A 22,571-nucleotide genomic window follows, 5' to 3' on the forward strand; every position below is an offset into this window, starting at 1 on the left:
AAATATGTAAATCACACTGTCAACACAAGAACAAAAATAAAGTTGGAATATAGAAACACCAAATGATACGGTCTGGGACAGGTGTCGCTTTTACAATCCGGAACAACAGTACGCTACCACTATGGATAAATTGGTGATTGCAATGATACCACCAGACCATAACCATATAGTAGTCAGATACCAGTTCTACACCTGCAGAGTATTATCACGCTGCAAACTATACAGTGACCATATAGTGGTCAGAAACCAGTTCTACACTGGCGGTCTGCAGAATATTATCACGCTGCAGACCATACAAGAGAATACAGCACTGATTAGACGCAGTTACAGGCAGAATATATACCAATTGAAGAGTACATGTCACCTCTCCTGACATGTCTGTGTTAGTAAATACTTGCATTACCCATGAAATAAAATTTCTCGAGCACCTTTTCTTAGAACTCTGCATTGTACCCTTCCTCATTTATTCCTCCTGGAAATCGAAGAGTAAGTTGACAACTGGATGTTACCATGCCCCTTGTCGATAGGATGTATCCCTACACACTGACACTGTCCAATCATCGCTGTGTAGGGATACATCCTATTGACAAGGACAATGGTAACGTACAGTTGTACAAGGAGTCTTTTTGTAGCACTACTGATTGATTTTTAACTATAAAGTAACAGCTGCAGTCCACAAGATTGTCTGCAACTCAATATATTACTTTGTACTGCAGCTGTAGCGCTATAGTTAAAATTAATTATCTAAGTTGAGCTGTCACTACTTTATATTGCTCTGTATTAGGGCAGCATAAAGAAATGACACGCCTTGATTTCTGCGTGCTATTACTCATGCCCCATGCACACGACCATAGAATTTGCCTGTAATTGGGGACCGTAATTACGGTCCGCAATCACGGACCAATTCACTTCTATTGACCCCCGCACCTCTCCGTATATTTGCGGGAAGGTGTACGGGCCGTAGAAAGCATGTCCCATCTTTTGCTTTTTACGGACCGTGCTTCCATAGCACGGGCTGAAAATGCGGGTGGCTGGCCGTGCCCGTAATCGTGGACTGTGATTACGGGCACGACCATATGCATGAGGCCTTATTTAGGAATGTTTAGTAGTTTTAGAAGTATTTTGATTTTATACTTACGGCACTCCACCAACGAGACGGCCAATGAGTACAAATTTATCCATGTAATCCGCTCAACTGTCCTTCTAAATGTGCTGTTGGGGAAAAACAAGCTTTAAGCCCCTGTCATATGGGAGCAATTTAGCATTCATTTATGGCTGCAGCCCCTGGACCTCCTGTGGTAAATCTGTAGAGCCATGGAAGGTCTGGGTTTTGCCACCTTAATGTGGGCTCTAAAATTTGCCTGTATGATGGCCCTACAAAGACCGCCCTAGGCATATTTGATCTTTACCCTGCCCGATCCCTTGTACTTCTGGGAGGTGAGCGTGGCCAATCCAAGTATGGCACGTTAATGAGGTAGTTGGGAGCCAGATTATCCCAGTTGTCTTTTAAATGTATGTTTTTTTGTTTTTAAAGCTGTTGGAGTAAGTAACCAGAGGGAAACAACTGTTGTATGGGATAAGACGACTGGAGAACCTCTATATAATGCAATTGGTAAGTTAAGCTTCTAATGAACAGTTCTTTCTACCATGGCTGTACAAGTTTCTTTGTATTTTGTATTCGTGAATGTTCACACGTGGCAGATTTGTTGCAGAAAGTTCTGCGACTGTCCCAGTCATCTGAACGGAATTTGAAGAAATCTTTGCACATGTTGCAGAAACCACATGTATGGAACAGACTTTGTCGCAGAATTTTCTGCAACACATCTGCCACGTGTGAATATGTCCTTACCATGCTGTATTTTATGGTATGAGAAAAACAAATTGTGTTTTTATCGTTTCTCAGAAAATAATTCTTCTTTTTAGATTTTTAGTTTGTTTTTTTTCCCCTTTCTCTCATGTGGCACTTTTGCTTGACCCCACTGGAACACCGCCTTTATATAACCCAGCCTTTGCCGTTCATTTAGTTTTCATTGTGGTGAGGCTTAAATGGCTATAAAATATACAACGCTTGGCCAGAACAAATGTTGGGTTTATTTTTGTAACACTCCATTTTCTAATGATGTCCATAATTAGGCACTACAACTGTTTTATGTTCTATATCTCTGGTAAGAGTATAGCAAATCAAGAGCAAAGGTTTCCATTTAGATGACTAAGTAAGGTAAATGATCAATCTTTTGTTTTTGTTTTTACACCCTTCGGCTGGGACTCATAGGTGGAGTCAATTATTAATCTCTGGTGCTTGTGAAATTCAGAAGACCTATATTTTGATTACGTATGCCTGCTCTATTTCAAAGCGAAGTCCTCTGGACATTGTTCCAGGTCTGACAACCCTCATATGTCTTGTCAGAGGATCAGGCTTTGCCACTCTATCTTACACCACAACTACATGTTTAGTGTGGCTTCTTCATATAGGCACAAACTCACCTGTAAGTCTGCACATGCATGTTTAATTTCCAATACCTATGGGATAGGATGATTATGAATCATTAAAAAAAAATCAACTGCCACACGTTTTTCTGTATTTTTTTTTTTTTTAAGGCAAATGAGCCTCAGTGTTGGCGTTCCTTGTTGTACTGAAATCAATATAAAATAGATGGTTTGCCCAGCTCACGGTTAAATGAAGTCACCAGATCGTCCATATGGTTCCAGAAGCTAAATAAACTTTTGTGAATGTCAGGAACCTGTTGCAATTGCAGGATCTCCGTTTTTTCATTAAGTTGAACCGTCCACCAATAGTGCCTTAAAGGGGTTATGTGGGTACCGAAAATTGCAGTATGCGAGTACAATCACTCATATACATTTTGGTTCCCCATCGCGCTCATTATGAAATTTTAATAGGTTTTCATAGCGCCGTTGGGAGACCGGTAGTCTAGTGGCATAGTCTTCCTTCATGACGACACGACTCATGTGACCGGTCCCACAGTACTCTATGTACTAGCAGTAGTTGCTACTTGTACGTAAATTACGGCGGGGCCGGTCACACGACCGAGTCTTGTCGTCATGAAGGAAGACTGTGCAACTAGACTTCCGGTCCCACAGCCAGTGTTATAAAATCTCAATCAGCGCGACGGGGAACCGGAATGTATATTAGCGAGTGTACTCTCATACTGCAGTGAAGATACCGGCCTCCAATGGTATAATGTAATGGCTCCAAATAGCGTAAAACCATGAGTTTAATATACTCCAACATCCTCAGTACATGAGCATGAAAATTAAAATCGGTTGGAACAAATGTCCAGGTCCAATACGGGGCCCGACTTGAGTTTTGTCGGATGGCTTCCTCTGGGGCATGTCTTGTGGGCTAATCCTCCTATTTTATATTGATATTTGTATTGAAGTTTAGACCTACTTCTGTTTTGATTTTGAAACGATCCAGGCTATATTTACTTAACAATACCTATTTTACTTCTGCTCTTCTGAACTACTTTTAGAACATGTAAGGTTTTTGTTTTACAGTATTTAGCTGATGATGGCTCCATTACACTTATTGAATAAAACACATGAACTGCACATCTACTTCTATAAATGTCTGGTATAAATTTACTTTCTTGGCAAACCCTCTAATCAGTTAACACTGTATGAGTTTCTAAAATGTTTACTGTTGTCACTATTGTATATAGTTTTTGGTTGTTATTCAGCTACAGATTATAGTAATGGATTACTTGTGTTCTCTAATTTTATTTTATTTTCTCTTAGTCTGGCTTGATTTGAGAACCCAGTCAACTGTTGAGCGGCTACTGAAAAAAATTCCAGGAAGAAATAAGAATTTCTTCAAGGTAAAGTGCTTCTGCGCACTTAGTAAAGGCGATGCAATGTATCCATTTCTTATGCCTTTCTGAAACGTAGTTTTAGGTCAAAGTGTAGATCCGGCTTTAGAGCTCTCCTTTGTGGACACTCTATCGCTGGAGCACACTGTTGTCAAGTCCTCATTGTTGCTGGGCGCTAACCGCACCTAGTGAACTAGATGAGCCAGGTCCTCCAGAGGGAGAACTTCTCCTTAACCCCTTAGTGACCACCAATATGCCTTTTCTCGGCAGTCACTAAGGGGCCTTAGGCTAGGCCGCCGCCTTTTCACATTAGCCCACTCTAAGTCCTGCACGGGTGTCCTGTGCAGGCTGGAGCCGGGATTCAGCGGTCTGACAGTTTACTTAGATCGTGGCCGTTTAACCCGTTAAATGCCACCGTCCATAGCGACCGCAGCATTTCACTTGTTTACATAGGGAGAGAGCTCCCTCTGTCACCCATTGGCGGCCCGCAAATGCAATTGCGGGCCTACAATTGGGTGTCATGGCAGCCGGGGGCCTGATAAAAGCCCCCAGGTCTGCTCTGGGCATATGCCAGAGGCACGTCCTAATAGATTGCCTGTCAGATTTACACTGACGGGCAATAATGCTCTGGTATACGAAGTATACCAAAGCATTATAGCAGCGATCTGAAGATCACACAGTAAAGTCCCCTAGTGGGGCTAAAAAAATAAGTAAGCAATGTGAAATGAAAGTAAAAACATCATTTTTTTTCCCCCTTAAGTGGTTTTATTTAGTAAAAGTGTAAAACATAAATAAAAGTACACATATATGGTATCGCTGCGACCGTAATGACTCAATCAATTGTTAATATGGAATTTAAACCGCAAGGTGAGCACCGTAAAAAAAAAAACACAAAAAGCAATGGCTCAGTCATAAAAATGAATCCATAAATCCAATGTACCCCAAAACAATACCAATCAAAACTACGTCTCGTCCCGCAAAAAACAAGCCCAAAAAAATCACTACATTGACAGAAAAATAAAACAAATTACGGCTCTTGGAAAGCGACTGCAAAAACAACTAATTTTAGTTCGAAAGTGTTTTTATTGTGCAAAAGTCATAAAACACACAAACTATACATATGTGGTATCGTCGTAATCATACCGACCCATAGAATAAAGGTAACGTGTTTGTGCCGCACAGTGAACGGCGTCATTTTAAAACGCATAGAACAATATTTCAGGGGTTTATTTCTAATTCCCCCCCCCCCCAAAAAAAGTTAATAAAAGTTAATCAAAAAATTATATGTACCCTAAAATGGTGCCATTTAAAAACTACAACTAATCCCGCAAAAAACGTCCTCATACAGCTATGTGGACGGAAAAAATAAAAAAGTTATAGCTCTTTGAATGCAACTATAGAAAAACAAATAAAATAGCTTGGTCAAAAATAGGCTGGTTACGAAGGGGTTAAAGGTGCTGTCTGCTCTAATATCGCGGTCCCAGTTGGGAGACTTCTCTATTATACAGCCTACTTAATTGACCTGTTTATGGCTTTATATGGGCAACTTACAGATGCCCTAAAGTAGTTCTTCACGAACTGCAAGTTGAGTTTCACTGGTGAGGTGCCACAAAATTTGTTAATGAGGCTCGGATAGGTTTTGACAAATTATTTTCTGCACAGGCCTTTCTCTGGCTGCACCAATCTTCAGTACACAAAAGATAAATTGAGATCTATTTTAAATTTTGGCATGGTATTTTTCTACTTGTGAAGCCTGGAATGGCTGTTGAGGCTCCAGAGAAAAAAATGTTTTAGAAGCCCTGCTTTAAAGCATGCTTATAGATTCATTTTAACTAATACTTATCAGCTGTGTTAATAGTGGCATTTTAAAGCATACCTACGTACCTATCTTAAAGCCGGGGTAACTAAAAGATGTCCATCGTGGGTTAAAACCGTGTTTTTGGGTCCCTCTAAAGGGGACATGTAGGGTGGTACATCCGTAAGCGGCTTGCCATTTTAACATTTTTAAAGTTTTTTTGTTTTAAGCCTTTGTAGGCATCATATTTAAAGGGAACCGGTTACGTTGAAAATGCAGTCCAATCTGCAGGCAGTATGTGATCTCTGAGCTTAGGAGTCCAGTGGGCGGTTCTACACTGTGATTGACAGCCAAGTCTGTATGCATGGTCATATTCGGAAACAGGTCAATCAGTGAGACTGCCCACTTGACTCTTAAGCCCGGAAGGTGCAGAGGTTTGTAAACCAAACTAGATATCAATCTGCTCTGCTCCTCCTGCTCTATATTATTCTGCCTGCATATTGAACTGCATTTTTAGCGTGACAAGTTTCCCTTTAAAGTACCACTATTTCATTAAAGTAGTGCTTTAAGAGACCTTCTGTGTATACATATATAAAGACCAGCATTGGCTTAATAATATAATTAATTGCAAAAATCACCAAACATATAGGGGGGAATTTATTAAGACTGGGATTTCATATGTCTGGCTGTCTGTACACCATAGTGTCAATCTACGGCAGCTATCAGCCGGCGTAGATATGTGCTATAATTGACACGAATTCCTGGCGTTAATTATTGAAAAATTTGTGGGGCTGCAGGTGGTCTCGTCCCAGTCTAAGCTACACCCACTTTTTTGAAAAGTGACGACTGCAGCAGAGACAGCAGAAAAGTCAATATTTATCCAGAAAATTGCGACACTTATGCATTATTGCGACTTCTACACCAGAAAACTGGCTTTATTCCCCCAAAGTGTGTTACAAAGCTGTGAAACTTAAATCTTAATCACTGAATAAAAATATTTACGGAAAACCCCTTTAACCACTAAAAAGTAATGGTAATTATGACTATGGTACTAACCCTGTCTATACACACGAATAAAGTCGGCCCAAAGGGCTGATTTTTACCATTTCAGCTGACAATAGTTTGCCGTCAGCCATTGCAAACGAAAAACGTTTCAAACTATTGTCGGCTGAAATGTAATCTGTCAGGTTGGATTTTTTTTTTTTTCAGCTGTTGATTCGGCTGTATAATCAATGTATGGCAGGATCAGCAGACTGTGGCCAATTCATTGCCAATTTCCGCAAGCCCACTCTGTTTTCTTTTTTTTAAAATTATTATTTAAATGACCTCCCTGATCTTCCAGTTTTTCTGGCATGCTAATGGTCGGATCTTTTAAAACTCTGTTTAGTTGGATAACTATTGGGTCCATGTTGCCTACATGAATGCTGGCTGTAAGAAACTTCAAAATGTGTTTTCGTAAAAGCCATAATATCTATGAATAATTATATTTGCAGTATTATTGGAAAGCCTAAACATCTTGACGCATTCACAATTCTGAATCCATTATGTTGCTTGGCATTATGTGGAACAACCTATTGTAAATACACTATCTTGGTGGACTTGAATATAAAACATTTGATGGACAATATGCCAATCTGTATTTAATGGATGTCGAATTTTTAGGGACGAACTGGTCTCCCCTTGAGCACTTATTTCAGCGCAGTAAAGCTACGATGGCTGCTGGACAATGTTGAAGAAATCAGGCATGCGGTGGCAGAAGGCAGAGCCATGTTTGGAACCGTGGATTCCTGGATCATTTGGGTTAGTGATTTGCTGTCCGTTCACTTTTGGCTCGCACATTGGGACACTTACATTGTTCTTATTCGGTGTAGAAGCAGTCCGCTTGGAGGAAGGGTCTGGGGGTGTATTACAATAGAACTCCACTGGTCTAACCCTGAAGGAAGAGGGTTATTTATTTATTTTTCTACAAAAAAAATCACCACTATCTGGATAATGTGTGGTTTACCAACTTCATTTGTGCTTTTGGCATGGAGTACACACTTATTTGTCATCTTAAATACTTAGCTTTTCAGCTAATGAAAGCTTGACCCGGTGTACTTGCAATGCATAGGGTGAAATCTGCATTTAACACGTTATACCAAGTCCCTAATATAGTTTTCGGTCTACCAACAGAATGCATATATTAACAGTACTCTATAAGAAATTGCAATATTAAAAGTACAAACCCTAAAATAGAACTAGATGTACATAAAACTCATAAGTAAAGGCTTATATACTGCTGTATCCTCATCATTTCTTTTTGCTTTCTTCAGAGCTTGACTGGAGGGAAGAATGGAGGTGTACACTGTACAGATGTGACCAATGCCAGCAGAACCATGCTGTTCAACATAAATACGTTGGAATGGGATATAGAGCTCTGCCAGTGAGTTACAACCAGCTTTCTACTCCAGTACTGTTAATGATGTCTTCAGTAAATGGGGAACTATAAGATGATGCTGAAGAAAACCTTTCTATATAAGAATCCTGTCTTTTATTGGCTTGCTATCAATTTGTCTTCTAGGTTTTTTGACATCCCTATGAGTTTGCTGCCGAAAGTAAGAAGTTCTTCTGAAATCTACGGTCTTATGGTAATACATTTGTTGTATATATTGTTTTTTATATGCTTTGAGCAGAACCTTTTTTATATGCCAGTCATCACTAATTAAAACTATCATAGCTGAGATTGGATGACCGAAAAAAACAGGTCCATCTAGTCTGCTAAAATTTACGGAAAAGTGGCAAATACGCTGATCACTTACCATTGGTGCTGTGCTCAGTCCATGGTGGTTATGAATGTATAAATGGTGGTTGTGGAGGCTTAAATGTCTGCAGACTCCAATGATGTCTGAGATCTGAGCTAATATCTTTGAAGCAGATTCGCTTTGTGAATACAATTGACTATAATATAACAGACCAAGGGGTAGATTTACTATTCGAAATGTGCCAGAATTATGGCGCACATGCCGTATGCCACATTTATTAACTAGCTGGTATATTTATTTCACACATTTTCTGTGGGAGCAAATCAATTTAATATCCAGGACTAGATTTATTATTTGGGTTCAGTAAAGTGTAAATAAGCATTTCATAACCTTTTCTTTTTAATAGCAAAAAAATTATGCTAGGCTAGAGGTTAAATGAAATAAGTGGTAGGATTATATTCTGATGTCTAAATTATCTGGAAAGCATCCAAATCTGTATGTTTTTAAGTCGGGGATCGACAAAATACTGTAAAGATTACAATCCGTTCAATCCGCTCCAGGAACCAATTAGAACTTTTTAATGTCCAGACAAAATAAAAAACTTTCATAGACCTAAACAAACAAAAACAGAAAAGGTTAGACGCCAACAAATTTCTAGGTGGGTTGGCTACCTGCTCTCCTGGGATTTGTAAGATACTGTGGCTACCCTACTTCTGGGCCTGTAGGTGGCCGTAGTATTCCAGTCCTGTTCATGTAAAGAATTCCCTGACTAAATCTGTAGCCAATACTATGAATCAAAAAATAAACCATCTGGCTGATACTGAACAAAATATTTTTAGAAATCTTGTGTATTTTCATGTAAATTCACGGCATTAGACTGTATACATTTATGCATAAAGGTTCAAACATTTGTCATCACTTGTTTCAGTAGACCAGAAATAATGCACTAGTGGTTCAGAGAAAAGGGATTTAAAGGCCTTCTCAAATGGTGCAAAGCGGTCTGCAAGGAGAGTTCTAAAACTTCATGATTTATGTACTGTCAAAATGACTTCCTTAAAAGCGAAATACAGTTAAAATGATCTTCAAATGTCACATACACATCTGGAAAGTTTGCATTGGTTCATGTCGGGCCACCACTGATTTGCAAAATGAAAGGGGTCTATATATCACTTGAATCCCTCTGGCACTGCTAAGAGATTTATTACTGGAAATCTGACATAACATTGTAAGCAAACTGCTGTTGGTTTGAATAAACCTTTGCTTAGAATGTTTTGTCAGATTTCTAGTAACAAATAAAGAGCTAAAGTTTTTAAGCACTCTGTAGACCCTTTTTAATGCTGGTGACGGTCCAAGATTATAGACTACACTAATGTAATCTTACATCTATGATAAATCAGAAGATCATTTTAAATAAATTTCCCCTTTAAGCTGTTTTTCCACTCATGAAACACGCCAGCTCTCCCACCCAAAGTTTACAATTGTCAGTGGAATACTCTGCTGTGGAGAGTCAAGGCAACCATAGGATACCGAAGCCTCAACTGTCAGGCTACTGTGCAGGTAAGATTTGGTGTGCAACTGGGCAGCACGTTGTCTGCTATAGCTTCTCCCTCTGTCAATTGTACACACCATTCAGGAGAGCCAGAGTGCTTCAAAAGTAGTTACACTTTTAGTTTAAGTCTTAAGACTTGAAGTGTGTGTTTACAATTAATGTTATTTGATTAAACTTTAGAACAGAGGGCCACCATTGTACGATTGTACCACTCCCACGGGTCACAATAAAATTTAAAAGCCTCAGATGGAACTACTCTTATGGTATACTAGAAAAAGTGCCCGGGTATAGCGTGTCGGTCTGTCTGTGTCTTCATTGGATTTGTTCGGATGCCCAGGAGGCCAATCCATGCCCTCGTATTTTCTTTGTTTACAGGGAAATCACTAGCCTCCGTATATACCCTGGCAGTTACACACAGTTAATTTCAATTTAAACTTCCTAAATACTAGGAAATGGAGTCCTAAGACTGTGACAGAGCCTGTTTACTAACAACATTGGCAGTTTTATTACCAGTTGGCCTTAGACTATGGTTGGATCATAATTGAAAGCCCACTCATTAGCACGCTGAACATCATGATGTGCTCTATCAGCTTGCTTTCTGGCCTGGGTTCGGGCAGGAGTCTCTGCGCTTCTGTGAGCCACCGGTCTCATCTGTTGCTGAGAGCCCAAGTTTGCTGAGGAGTTTCAGCAACTCGAGCAGCAGTATGACACATTTGATCAGCTTGCCGTTGGGCAAGAGTAGTCTCTGCAGCTAGTAATGCAGCTTTCCTCCTGGCCATCGGTAATCTGATTCGTTGCTATGGGTAACCGCTCCCGAGTACCTTTTCATCTAGGATTATCTTGTAAAGTGCACTTCCTGCTACTGCTAGATAAAAACATCTTTACTATAAAAGAGAATGTCTATTTTTGCTTTTATAGTATTGAATGGTGATAATGACTGATAAAAGAGAACAGCAAGGTCGGGACATATACCTTCCTGAACACCCGATGTGCCAAATTTGGGGTCAGATAGTTCAGGTCTTTGGATGCCTATAGAGGACAGACAGACATTCACTTTTATAATATAGAATGGCAGAGTAACCCGGCTTCACACTGGTCCATTTGTTTATTGGATATGTCTGCTTCATATCAGTAGGAAATAAAGTTTTTAACCACACACACAAACAACAAAGTCAAGTGCAGGTTCCTTTTTGGAGGCATGACTGGTCTGAAAGGGGTTCAATTTATGAGAATGCTGAAATCCACGGGCTTGGTACTGTTGAGGGATTTCAGCAGCTCGGGCAACAGCCGTGCTCTTTGCCACGGTGGAATTTCATCCAAGTGCAGGGTTCCTTTTTGGAGGCATGATTGGTATGAAAGGGCTTCAATTTATGAGAGCTCAAATCTAGTATAGGCACAGTTCATTTACAGCGAGTAACATGTCGATTAAAGAAAAATAGCTTGGTTATTATAGAAACCTGGTCTAAAACTGTGTGTGAGTGAGGCTAAGGGTATGTTCACATGGCAACGCCAAATACGTCTGAAATTACGGAGCTGTTTTCAGGCGAAAACAGCTCCTGAATTTCAGACGTTTTGACGAGTGCACACGTTTTTCGCCGCGTCCATTACGGACGTAATTGGAGCTGTTTTTCAATGGAGTCAATGAAAAAACTGCTCCAATTACGTCCCAAGAAGTGACATGCACTTCTTTGAGGCGGGCCAGTCTGCACAGAAAACCGTAAGACCCATTGAATTCAATGGGCAGATGTTTGGAGCCGTTTTTTCTGGCGTTATTCGAGGCGTAAAACGACCGAATTACGTCCGTAAATAGGGCGTGTGAACATACCCTAAGAATGAAGGACCTGCGAGCTTCTATTTGCTAATACGTGTTATGTGATTATGGAGGAAGGTCCTTAATGTGGAAGCCAGTGGTGTCATATTTGGTTTGTGAACATGTCAAATGGTAGGACCTAGAGTGCTGAAACCCAGGCTAAATCTTTGGAAGCGCGTGATTTACTTGCGTCCTAAATTTAGTGCAGATTGGTCCAGTAATTTGGCCGTGCATAAAGAACAAACAGAAATTAATTTTAATATATATATAGAGATTAACACTATATGCCATAAATGTCTGATTGGGGACTCCCATCTATTGGAAGAACACCACTCAAGTTGACTATAATGGAGAGAGCAGCACTCCTCTCGAGTAGCGAGCATGGAATAGAATTGTCCTAATAAATAGGGGACCCAGACATGGAATGATTTCCTGTGGATATGCCGTAAATGTCTTTGATGGGAATACCATTTTAAAGGATCAATCTGGGTGAAACTGATGCATTTTGTTGCCTAGTGCAACGCCTGAGGGGCGGTGCATGACACAGGAATTCACACAGCATCAAAGAGATTACCAGTCCTAAACCGCCCCTCAGGCCTAAACCAGGCATAACACCGTAACAGTTTTGCCTGAATTACCCCAACGTCTACAGCAATGTCTTTCTGAACTGCGTCCTGATGGTTGATGGCCACACAGAATGGCATTGCAGGCCGCAGGTTATGCTCCTCAAAAAATAATGTTACGTGTTATATATAAAGTAAACAATTGTCTCTTATTTGAAAACCTGTAGCAAACAGGAAAAACTAATTTCTTTTGTTGTGAACTATGTCTGTGCTCTTGTTTTTTGCCTACCATAGAAAATCTGTCCTAGCATGGTGAGTAAAGGATTTTGTTAGTCCGTTCACCAGTCACGTGTCACAAGCACATGAAGCACAAATCATGCAATTTCCAGTTAAACAGTCGGACATATTCTAGAAAATATTCAAAAAGAATGCAGTCACTGAGTACCATGAGTTTGCAGTGGTTTCCCAAATGATCCTGGGGCAATTGTATACATTTCAGCTGATTAAGTAGTTGTATACTTTGGTAGTAACTAGTGAACTGAAATTGTACAGGGTTGCATAAACAACAATTTCCTTAACGCATAATTTTGGAATCTCTCTCTTTCCAAGCCGAAGCAATCTAATAATGTATCCGAGATGAAACTGCAAATTTCCAGCGGCTTTTGTGTCCGTGGTTCAGTAGACAGTAGTTGTTTTGTCACAGCCTGTGTCTGCTGCTTCATAGACAAGCTGCAGTCTTCTGATGGATTTGCAGGACAACGTGGGATAACGTGAATGCCTTGCATTCCTACCAGGTTCTAAAATGATATGTGAAGGAATTGCTGTATGGACCCTAATTGTAAATATCCGACTGTACCCTCTACTGGACAAAATAACTGGAAATGTGTATGGTTATTATTTTATTTTGGCCTACAATGGTTTTGTATTGTCACTATTATTGAGTCACATTTAAGGGCACCGTTTTCTGATGCGTCTGTTTAAGCCCTTGCTGTTGGTCACAATTCTTTGGTTTGCTGCTTTTAAGCTTTAATGCTGTTCACTGGATATAAAAGCTGACCACAAAGCTAAAATATGGCAGTTTAAGCCACTTCATATATAGGAAACTTTTGTGTTCCCAAGTCATTACTCTAACCTTTTTTTTTTAAATTTATATTTTAATTTGTTTTCAGAAGTCAGGAGCTCTGACCGGAGTGCCAATATCAGGGGTAAGCTCATGATATATGTATATCCGCTACCTGTGGTCACACCAGTGCATCCAATAAGAAGTGCCTTTGTAGTGCTCAATACAGTGTTTCCCAACTAGTTACGCTGCTTTCCCTGAAACTGGTTAGGGGTTCCCCAGAAGTAAGTAAGACTTTTGTAGGAATGGGATAAATTGTAGGGGTTCCCCAGGAGGAATAGATTTATTCTGGGGTTCCCTGATAGTAAGAGTTAAGAATATAACTTTATATAGTTATTATACTGCATTACGGAGGTTCTCCTATCACAAGGAATTGCAGTTGCTGATATTTTTATTTAGGGTAGATGTGGTATGGATAGATGTAGTTTGCTTGTGTCCAGAGCATACCCAGAAATGACTCTTTGAGGATGCCTTCAGCAAAAGTGGGGTAAGCAAAACAGACAATTGCATAAGGTGAAATGTGTTGTGCACTCCCCCCCCCCCCCCCCCCCCCCCCCCGGAACTATAACCAGAGATTAAAGTATATAGCAATTGCTGGAACTTTGCAAATAAACTTTTACTTTTCCTTGCAGTGTTTGGGTGATCAGTCAGCAGCATTAGTTGGACAGATGTGTTTCCAAGATGGACAAGCAAAAAATACGTGAGTGAAGGCTATAGCAGTATTGTAAATGAATATATAACCATACACAGTACAAATTGCTTGTAAAATGCATTAATATAATATCAGACCTACAGATTCATTTTTTTAATTTTTATACCGGTCTTTTAATGCTTAATAAGCGGTACAACAGTAGCATATATATAGATCTAGATAGATTTTATATATATATTTTTTTTTATTTTTTAAGATTTTGAAAATTTATAGTGGTCTCTGACCAGTGGGGATAGTTATGGTTATATTGAGTTAGAATTCCACTTATCACCAGTAGGTGGCAGACCTTGCCTACTCTAACTTTACATCTATAGTGGTCTGCTTGCCTATATTTCAGATACAGAAATTTGATGTTTTATGTGAATTTGACATTTCAATAATTGTGTGGTTATTGCAAAAATAAAATGGAGCATATTCAAAAGGAAATTATGGTGGAATCCCTGTAGAGAATCTATTTATTTCAGGTTTTTTTTCCCCTGGAATGCAAATTTGTAGTAACCTATGTAAACAATCTAGATGTAGAAGAGGAACTGGTGACTGACGCAAGCTTGCGGTAATATAGTTAATAGGGTTTTTTTATATAAAGAAGTCCTTCAACTTTCTCTTATACTTTGTTTCAATTCCCAACCATCAAAACCTACTTGCTGTTAATGAAACATACATTTACAATCAGAGGGTGAAAACTCGCCTTGAACTCGTTTCACAAAACTGCAATTTATAGCATTGTATAAGGCCCCATGCACACGACCGTGCCCACAATCACGGCCCGCAAAATGCAAAAGAACGGACATGTTCCATAATTTTCAGAACATTTCTACGGCACGGACACCCACCCGTAGCGCTACGGAAAGGTGTACGCGTTCAATGAAAGTGAATAGGTCCATTTTTGCGGACCGCAAAAACTGAGGTTTTTTACGGTCGTGTGCATGGGGCCTTAGTAAAGGTAAGAGCTGTCAGTCTGGAGTCTAGATCAGGAGAGAGATTTATGCTGCTGCTGTGTTATGCTCAAAGAATATTGCCCAGACCGAACCGTTAGCTGTGTGAGCTGAATTAGGTCAGGGCAGGGTCTTGGCCTCTAAATGTAAACCATGTTTGTATTCACTGACAGCAAGTAGACATCTAGATAACGGTGAGGAATTGGACAATAGCATAAACTCTTAACTTGCATAACTATTTATTATATGGTGTGTTAACTTTATTTACGTACAGGTGGACAACCCCTTTATGGGAGTCCTAAATTGGCAGATTTTTGTAAGTTATTGGTTTTTGAAAAATAATTTTCATGAGCTCTGCAATATCCATGCCCTTGTATGAGCACCTCTTATGGCTGGTCTAAAAAGGGATATTCCTATGAATAATAATTATCACCTATCTAAATAACATTCTTACCTAAATCACTGGGTCCTTCACCAATCACTATTCCTCTGTTCCCCTCCAAACAGCTCTATGGTTGATACGAAACAATCGGGTATGGGGTAAATGGTTATCCCATCAGTTTTATCTCTGTAATGTATGTGTTTTGTGTGTTCTTTTTTTAATAATCAATTATTATTTTTTCTTTTTCCAGGTACGGTACTGGATGTTTCTTGCTGTGTAATACTGGCCCAAAGGTGTGCAAATAGATTACACATAGCGTGTATTTACATGAGGTTGTGTTTTTTGTTTCTTACATAATTTTAGTAAAAAAAAAAAGTGAGGATTTAGCTTTTTCCATATCTGGTTTATAAAAGTCTTATTAGGTATCTCTTCACTTTAGTACTTTGGCATGTTGTGTATACACACGTCTCTTGCTTTGCCCCATAGCCTGTCTTATCAGATCATGGGCTGTTGACCACTGTGGCTTACCAGCTTGGAAGAGATAAACCTGCCTGCTATGCACTTGAAGTAAGTTTTTGGCTCTCTATTCGCGTCCTAATCTGTTTGACTTGTTGGGTGACTTTGCTTATAGGTGACGATACTTTATCAATTTTGTAATTTTTAGGGGTCTGTTGCAATAGCCGGAGCGGTGGTGCGCTGGTTGCGAGATAACCTTGGCATTGTTAAAGAAATTGAAGAAGTAGGTATGTATCTTTTTAATATGTATTACTTTATTCACCACTGCTACCTTAAGCAATAGGGATTAATATTTACTTTTTCTTTTAGAAAAACTTGCTGCTGAAGCTGGAACATCATATGGCTGCTACTTTGTTCCTGCATTTTCAGGCCTATATGCACCATATTGGGAGCCCAGTGCCAGAGGGTATGGTGGCATATAATCAATGCATACATATTGTTGGTCATAACTATATATACAAGGAAAACACCACACTGGTAAACCCACTATAAGTATATCTTTGTAACTCCTATACTTTGAACCGAAGACAGTCCACACATACACGGCCTGCTGGCGCTTGTAACGGGACTAAAATTGTCCTCTTAGCACTGGTACCCACATTGCGATCAATCAGTCATAAAACAATATAATGGGGAAATCTTTTAAGGTGGAATTATTCCACTGTGTTGAGCTAGGAGTTAATTAACCAAGCATGTGTAGTGATAAAATCTAAATTTAATCACACTGGAAATTTGGTTTCTAAGATCTACCATTGGGGCCCTATTTAGAATGTTTTTTTTTTTTCTATGTTCATGGCTATGGGGTTCAGCTGTATACATTGGTAGACATTTTTGCACAAACTGTAATATAGCCTTCCCGATGCCACCCATTTAGCAGAAAGCACATACACATTTGCAGCACAGATTACAGTTGACATTGTGTGAGTTTTGATGCTTTCTCTGACTTTTTTTTTTTTTTTTTCTGTTTTTCAGAATCATCTGTGGTCTGACACAGTTTACAAATAAAAATCACATTGCATTTGCTGCTCTTGAAGCTGTCTGTTTCCAGACCAGAGAGGTGCATACTGACTTCTTTCAGTGTTTGTTGCATTATTATTTTTTTTCTTCGCAATTAGTCTGGGTTCATAAATGTTTTTTTGGGGCATTTTTTTTTAAATTATATAACTGTGGAAAAACACATTGGTCAAATGTTGCATTGTAGTCTCTTCAAATATAATTTTGTTAATGCTAGCCATACACCTGAAATAACTGTTGGCTGACCTCCATTTCTCCCAACACCCCCATAAAAAAGCATGCAAGCAAGCAGAGTGTGCATATTTATTTCAATGACTTATTTTCCACAAGAACAAAGGATTGAAATACTATAAAGATTCGGTAGTTTGGCCGATCCTGACGAAATGTAATGTCTCTCGAATGTTTATCGCCAGCTGAAGACTGTTTTTAAAGGGAATCTGTCACCAGTTTTAGGCTGCCCTATCTGAGGGTGGATGAGGGTAGTCATAGCTCAGGCATATTGAGGACTACATCTATATATTGTGCCAGCTTTTTCCCTATGCACAGTACCGGGAAATATCTGTCAATCAGTGAACTGTGGGCGGGGCTTGCCTGTGTTCATGAATATGAGCTGCAAGAGATAGTTAATGTAAAAAAAACAGCAAAATCACGCTGTGCTTTAAGTACAGCTGAACATAAATGAAGAGAAGTGTATGATGCTGATTGGTCAACATCATACACTTTTTTTTTTAACTTTACAAGTGGGCGTTGTAAAGAGAACACCCAGTTTGGCATTCAGAAGAAATTCGCATAAAATAAAAAAGTCATAACGAAACTTTTTTTTTTTTTTTTAAATAAAAACCCAACTGTTATCTGTTACAGTGCCTTTTACCTTAGGCAGGAGATAGGGCACTTATAAACTGGTGACCGAGCCTCTTTAATGACGGTGTATATTGTTTGCTGATAGGATCTGGAGCAGCTTCAGGGAAATGAAATTAGGCTTCGTTGACGTCTGTGTCAGGGCTCCGTACCGACATTCCGTTGACACGATGCCCTGACTGACACAAGCGGAAACCATAGGTTTCCGTTTCCATCACCATTGATTTTAATGGTGACTGATCTGGTGCCAATGGTTTCTGTTTCTCCATTGTGCAAGGGTTCCATTGTTTTTACTAAAATCAATATGGTTGTCGACTACAGTCTGGGCTCCGTTCCGATGGAAATCTCTGATTGGACGTCGGTACAGAGCCCTGATGCAGATGTGAGCGGAGCCGCCTTACCCTAGCTGCCCTGCTGTATACATTGGTAGTTCCCTGTAAACTAATCCTTAAAGGGAACCTGTCACCAGCATTTCACCTATTTAACTTTACGTATCCCTCACTGGCCGCTGCTATAAAAAGTTCATTGCCGATATCCCCTCTCCTAAACTCCTCCTCAGACTGTAAATAACAGTCTGCAAACATTTGGTGCCTTTTTATGGTAATAATCCAGTGTCCCTTTGTGCGCACACCCCAGAAGAGGACATCAATGCACAAGCACAGGATTTTGTGTGCTGGGGGGAAGGCGAGGAGCTGTCAATCAAAAGTAAGGAGGTGGGGTTAACTCGGAAAGACTTGAGGAATGAAGATTTGACTCTTTCATGCTCATTTGTATACGACGTGGGAACACTTAGGCTGGGTTCACACGACCTATTTTCAGACGTAAACGAGGCGTATTATGCCTCGTTTTACGTCTGAAACTAGGGCTACAATACATCGGCAAACATCTGCCCATTCATTTGAATGGGTTTGCCGACGTACTGTGCAGACAACCTGTCATTTACGCGTCGTCGTTTGACAGCTGTCAAACGACGACGCGTAAAAATACAGCCTCGTCAAAAGAAGTGCAGGACACTTCTTTGGACGTTTTTGGAGCCGTTTTCTCAGACTCCAATGAAAACAGCTCCAAAAACGGACGTAAAAAACGCAGCGAAAAACGGGAGTTGCACAAAAAACGTCTGAAAATCAGGGGCTGTTTTCCCTTGAAAACAGCTCCGTATTTTCAGACGTTTTTGGTCACTACATGTGCACATACCCTAAAGCTGAATACTAAAGCTACGGAGCCGACTAAGTAGACAATGATGGGTTATATAGAAGTTATTTTTCACCCACTACCACCAGGTATTGCTGGTTTAAAAGGTGAAATACTGGTGACAGGTTCCCTTTAAATATTTTATGTAAATCCCTCCAAACCAGAATTACGCTTTACATTGTCATTACTGGTGGTCATATTTTAATGATACTGTATATGCCATTTATTAGACAATGGAAAAGGAGTTGAAGATAATGCCATGGTAAATTAATGTCTGGATTCAGTTATACTCCTGGGTCTTTCAAGCATGGGACATCCCAAATATTACAAGTCCTAGACAAGGATTCCTAGCAGAGTTTAAATGTATTTTTTTTATAATTGTAATACACTGACCACAATTAGACTACAAAAACCATACTGATAGATTAATTTGGAATTGTGAGCCCCAATGGGCAAATAATGACAATCTCTGTACAGCGCTGCAAAATAAACTGGTGGTTTATAAATAAAAAATCATTCTGATTCATTCAGACAGGAGGGGTTTATTTGATCTCAGAAGTGGGATCTATGATGGGACAGTTACCAGCGTCTAGTTTCCACATCCTTAATCTAATTTTTCTTTTTCTTTCCAGATTCTAGATGCAATGAACCAAGACACTGGAATTCCTCTGAGCCAGCTGCAAGTTGATGGGGGCATGACTAACAATAAGATCCTCATGCAGTTACAGGCTGATATCCTATGCATCCCAGTGGGTGAGCAGTTCAGTGTCTGTGCTCTGTAGACATATCTATCCTTTGCTTATTGCCGTCTTGTTCAATTGCGTTGTTAATCCGTGTGACTGAGTGGCAGCCACGAAGTATCGTCAGGTTCGATTTTAAAGTGCAAGCATCACAATTTAATTTCACTGCACCGGCACATCTACCAGTTGTTTTTAATTTACGTGTTCTTGTTCTAGTAAAAAAAATGAATAAAAAGGTCTTGGATACATTGTAATTTAGTTTTAAAGTATCAATTTAAATGATTGTTCTAGAAATTCAGGGCATAGTGAATAATCTGTTGAAATGGTGACCATTTGCTACAAAGAATCAAAGCATTCTTGTTTTTATTTTTGACCATATATATTTTTTTATAAGAACGGGCTAAGAATATTCGCCAACAATTTCTGTTCTTCAGCCATTAGAATAACACATCTGTCTTATTTAGTGAAACCGTCTATGCCTGAAACCACTGCATTAGGAGCTGCCATGGCTGCTGGGGCAGCAGAAGGGGTAGGTGTCTGGAGTCTTAATCCTGGAGATTTAACTGCAGTGACTTGTGAACGGTTTGAGCCACAGATTAATCCTGAAGGTAAAGTCCAAACCACTTCTTGTACAAAAATACTGCTAGAAGTTTTCCAGCATTTTATTAATTTCATGGTATCGTTATAGAAAGTGAATTCCGATATGCCCGCTGGAAAAAAGCAGTGATGAAATCAATGGGCTGGGAAAGTTCTGAAGCTTCAACCAATGGGAATGGTAACTTGTTTTTGTTCTTTTAGATTTATTTTTTATTTTTACATGATCTAAATTCAAGACAAAATAGCTTACCTGCTCACCTCTATCATAAGGTGATGTGGAACATAAGTGCATGAGAAAATGGAAACTAGATCTTAACCTGTTACACATGTTAAATGGCTTTATCATCCAACAATATAATGTGTATAGGGTACGCCCAAAGTCTGCCATCAGGGGAATAGATCATCCGGCCTGCTGGATTTCAACATGCCCGATCAATTATTCCCTCTGGAGATCAGCTTCTCTCCCTATGACATTCACATATACATGCTCACCAAATCCGATGCTTCACCAATACAATGACCGTAGTATGGGTTGGCTGACTGGACATTTGTACAATATTATCCACCTTTTTTATATTGGGCAAATAACCTGGACTTACTATAGTTATGTTTGTTACCAGTGAGGTCAATTCTAGAATGTCGCTTAAATGATATAATAGAAGTTGAAGGTTAAAATGCCTTATTTTCATTAAATGTTGTCCAATAATGCAACTTCTCTGCTTAGTGTCCTGAAATAATGCCTTTTTATCACAAACCTACAACTTTTTACAATCTTGTTTAAGTGCTAATGCTTGAATTTGTTTGCTTCTGACCCCTAGGGGGTGTAATATAAAGTTGAGTCAATATTACTGAATTCGCAGCCCTGAATAGTCTTTTATACTACAGTACAGTCAATGTTATGCCTGGAAATATTAATGATCAGTGAGAGTTTGTGGGACATCAATTAAATTCGGGTAAAGGGTTATACCAGATGACGTATTGCTAGAATATGCTGTGACTTGCAGATCACGTAGGGCTTTCACCAATCACAAGAACAAGGTGTCAAGTAAGTTGGGGTGAGTTGCAGTACTTGCACAGAGTCTGGATTGCAGTAATGTTGTGCAGAGAAGTATTCAAACGGCACCGCAGTGCTCCACCGAACGCCACAGACCCTTCATTCTAACAATCCCAGTAGTCTGATCCCCACCAATCCACAAGTGATGGCGTGTCCTAATAGAGTGTAGTAGGCAATGCAGATAAGCTGCAGTCGCTGATCATAGCTCTAACCTAATGTAGCAGAGCTAATGAGGTCAAACAACCAAGACCCCTGAACTTGTCTTTTTTCTATTGTACTAACTATATTAGACTATAGAATATAAAAGGCATGTTGGCATTAATCCAAAGACTGTGAGATATATATATATATAGATATATAATATATATATTAATTATACACTTTCACTTTAATATATATTGACCTCCCAAGCCTTTTCTCTTCTATTTTTGTGTTCTGTCGACTAGCCGGATCCCTTCTCCATATAGCCTGCTCTTTTTATTTTGCCTGTCTTCTTGATAATTCTCTAAATAAAAGCTATTTATGTTGAACTGCGGATTTTCCTCCAACTGCTTATAATTTCCTGTTAATGAGCACATTATTATGCAAATCCATTATCATGCTAAGCTTGAAATGAAAAGAGGCTCAATGTTACTATGATAAATTATATTATAATTGTTTATAGAGCGGAAGCCAAAAATAGATTTCCAAGAAATCCGTTCTTTAATAGAATGTCAAAAGGTCACCCACTGAAGTAACCATTACAATTTTTATGGTAGAAAGTATGACCTGGTGACTAGAACCTGGGTGCTATAGTCCAGGTTCAGACCAAGTAAAGCACAGAATGAATTATATTGTACGCCATGTGCTGTATATATTCTTGGAATGTCAACTCTGTTCTCTTTTTAGATGTTATCTCTGCATGCTCGTGATAACTATTTTAGAAGCCCATGTTTCTCAGTGGCAGAACACAGATCATTGAATTGTAATTGAATGCGATTTTACCATTGTTCAATATTGTGTAAAAGAAAACCACTTAAAGATTTATATTAAAACACATTTGCAATTTAAATAGTTCTGCTTTCCTTCACATTCCAATTATTTACTTGTGTGATGCCCCCCTCTTCTGCCTGACGTCTTCCCCCATCTGCCAGTCTATTGACGTCCCTTCCGGTCTTAGTGACCACG

At 39.4% G+C, this 22,571-nt stretch overlaps 1 protein-coding gene across 5 annotated transcripts in view; it reads left to right on the forward strand.

The window, feature by feature from the left end:
• Positions 1–22,571, forward strand: part of GK (glycerol kinase) — a 75,618-nt gene that overhangs the window by 18,743 nt on the left and 34,304 nt on the right. For 2 of the 5 annotated variants that reach the window (XM_075852724.1, XM_075852728.1), the window contains exons 4-19: positions 1,535–1,612; positions 3,757–3,836; positions 7,285–7,422; positions 7,935–8,044; positions 8,183–8,249; positions 12,580–12,597; positions 13,455–13,490; positions 14,038–14,105; positions 15,685–15,727; positions 15,921–16,001; positions 16,099–16,177; positions 16,260–16,356; positions 16,923–17,007; positions 19,646–19,766; positions 20,218–20,361; positions 20,442–20,528. In XM_075852724.1, coding sequence (XP_075708839.1) covers positions 1,535–1,612; positions 3,757–3,836; positions 7,285–7,422; positions 7,935–8,044; positions 8,183–8,249; positions 12,580–12,597; positions 13,455–13,490; positions 14,038–14,105; positions 15,685–15,727; positions 15,921–16,001; positions 16,099–16,177; positions 16,260–16,356; positions 16,923–17,007; positions 19,646–19,766; positions 20,218–20,361; positions 20,442–20,528 — 1,332 coding nt within the window. The remainder of the gene's footprint in view (positions 1–1,534; positions 1,613–3,756; positions 3,837–7,284; positions 7,423–7,934; positions 8,045–8,182; positions 8,250–12,579; positions 12,598–13,454; positions 13,491–14,037; positions 14,106–15,684; positions 15,728–15,920; positions 16,002–16,098; positions 16,178–16,259; positions 16,357–16,922; positions 17,008–19,645; positions 19,767–20,217; positions 20,362–20,441; positions 20,529–22,571) is intronic. The other 3 variants (XM_075852725.1, XM_075852727.1, XM_075852726.1) reach the window with 2 other exon arrangements.

Source organism: Rhinoderma darwinii, chromosome 2, assembly GCF_050947455.1.
Source record: "Rhinoderma darwinii isolate aRhiDar2 chromosome 2, aRhiDar2.hap1, whole genome shotgun sequence".
In the NCBI taxonomy this organism is placed as follows: Eukaryota; Metazoa; Chordata; class Amphibia; order Anura; family Rhinodermatidae; genus Rhinoderma; species Rhinoderma darwinii.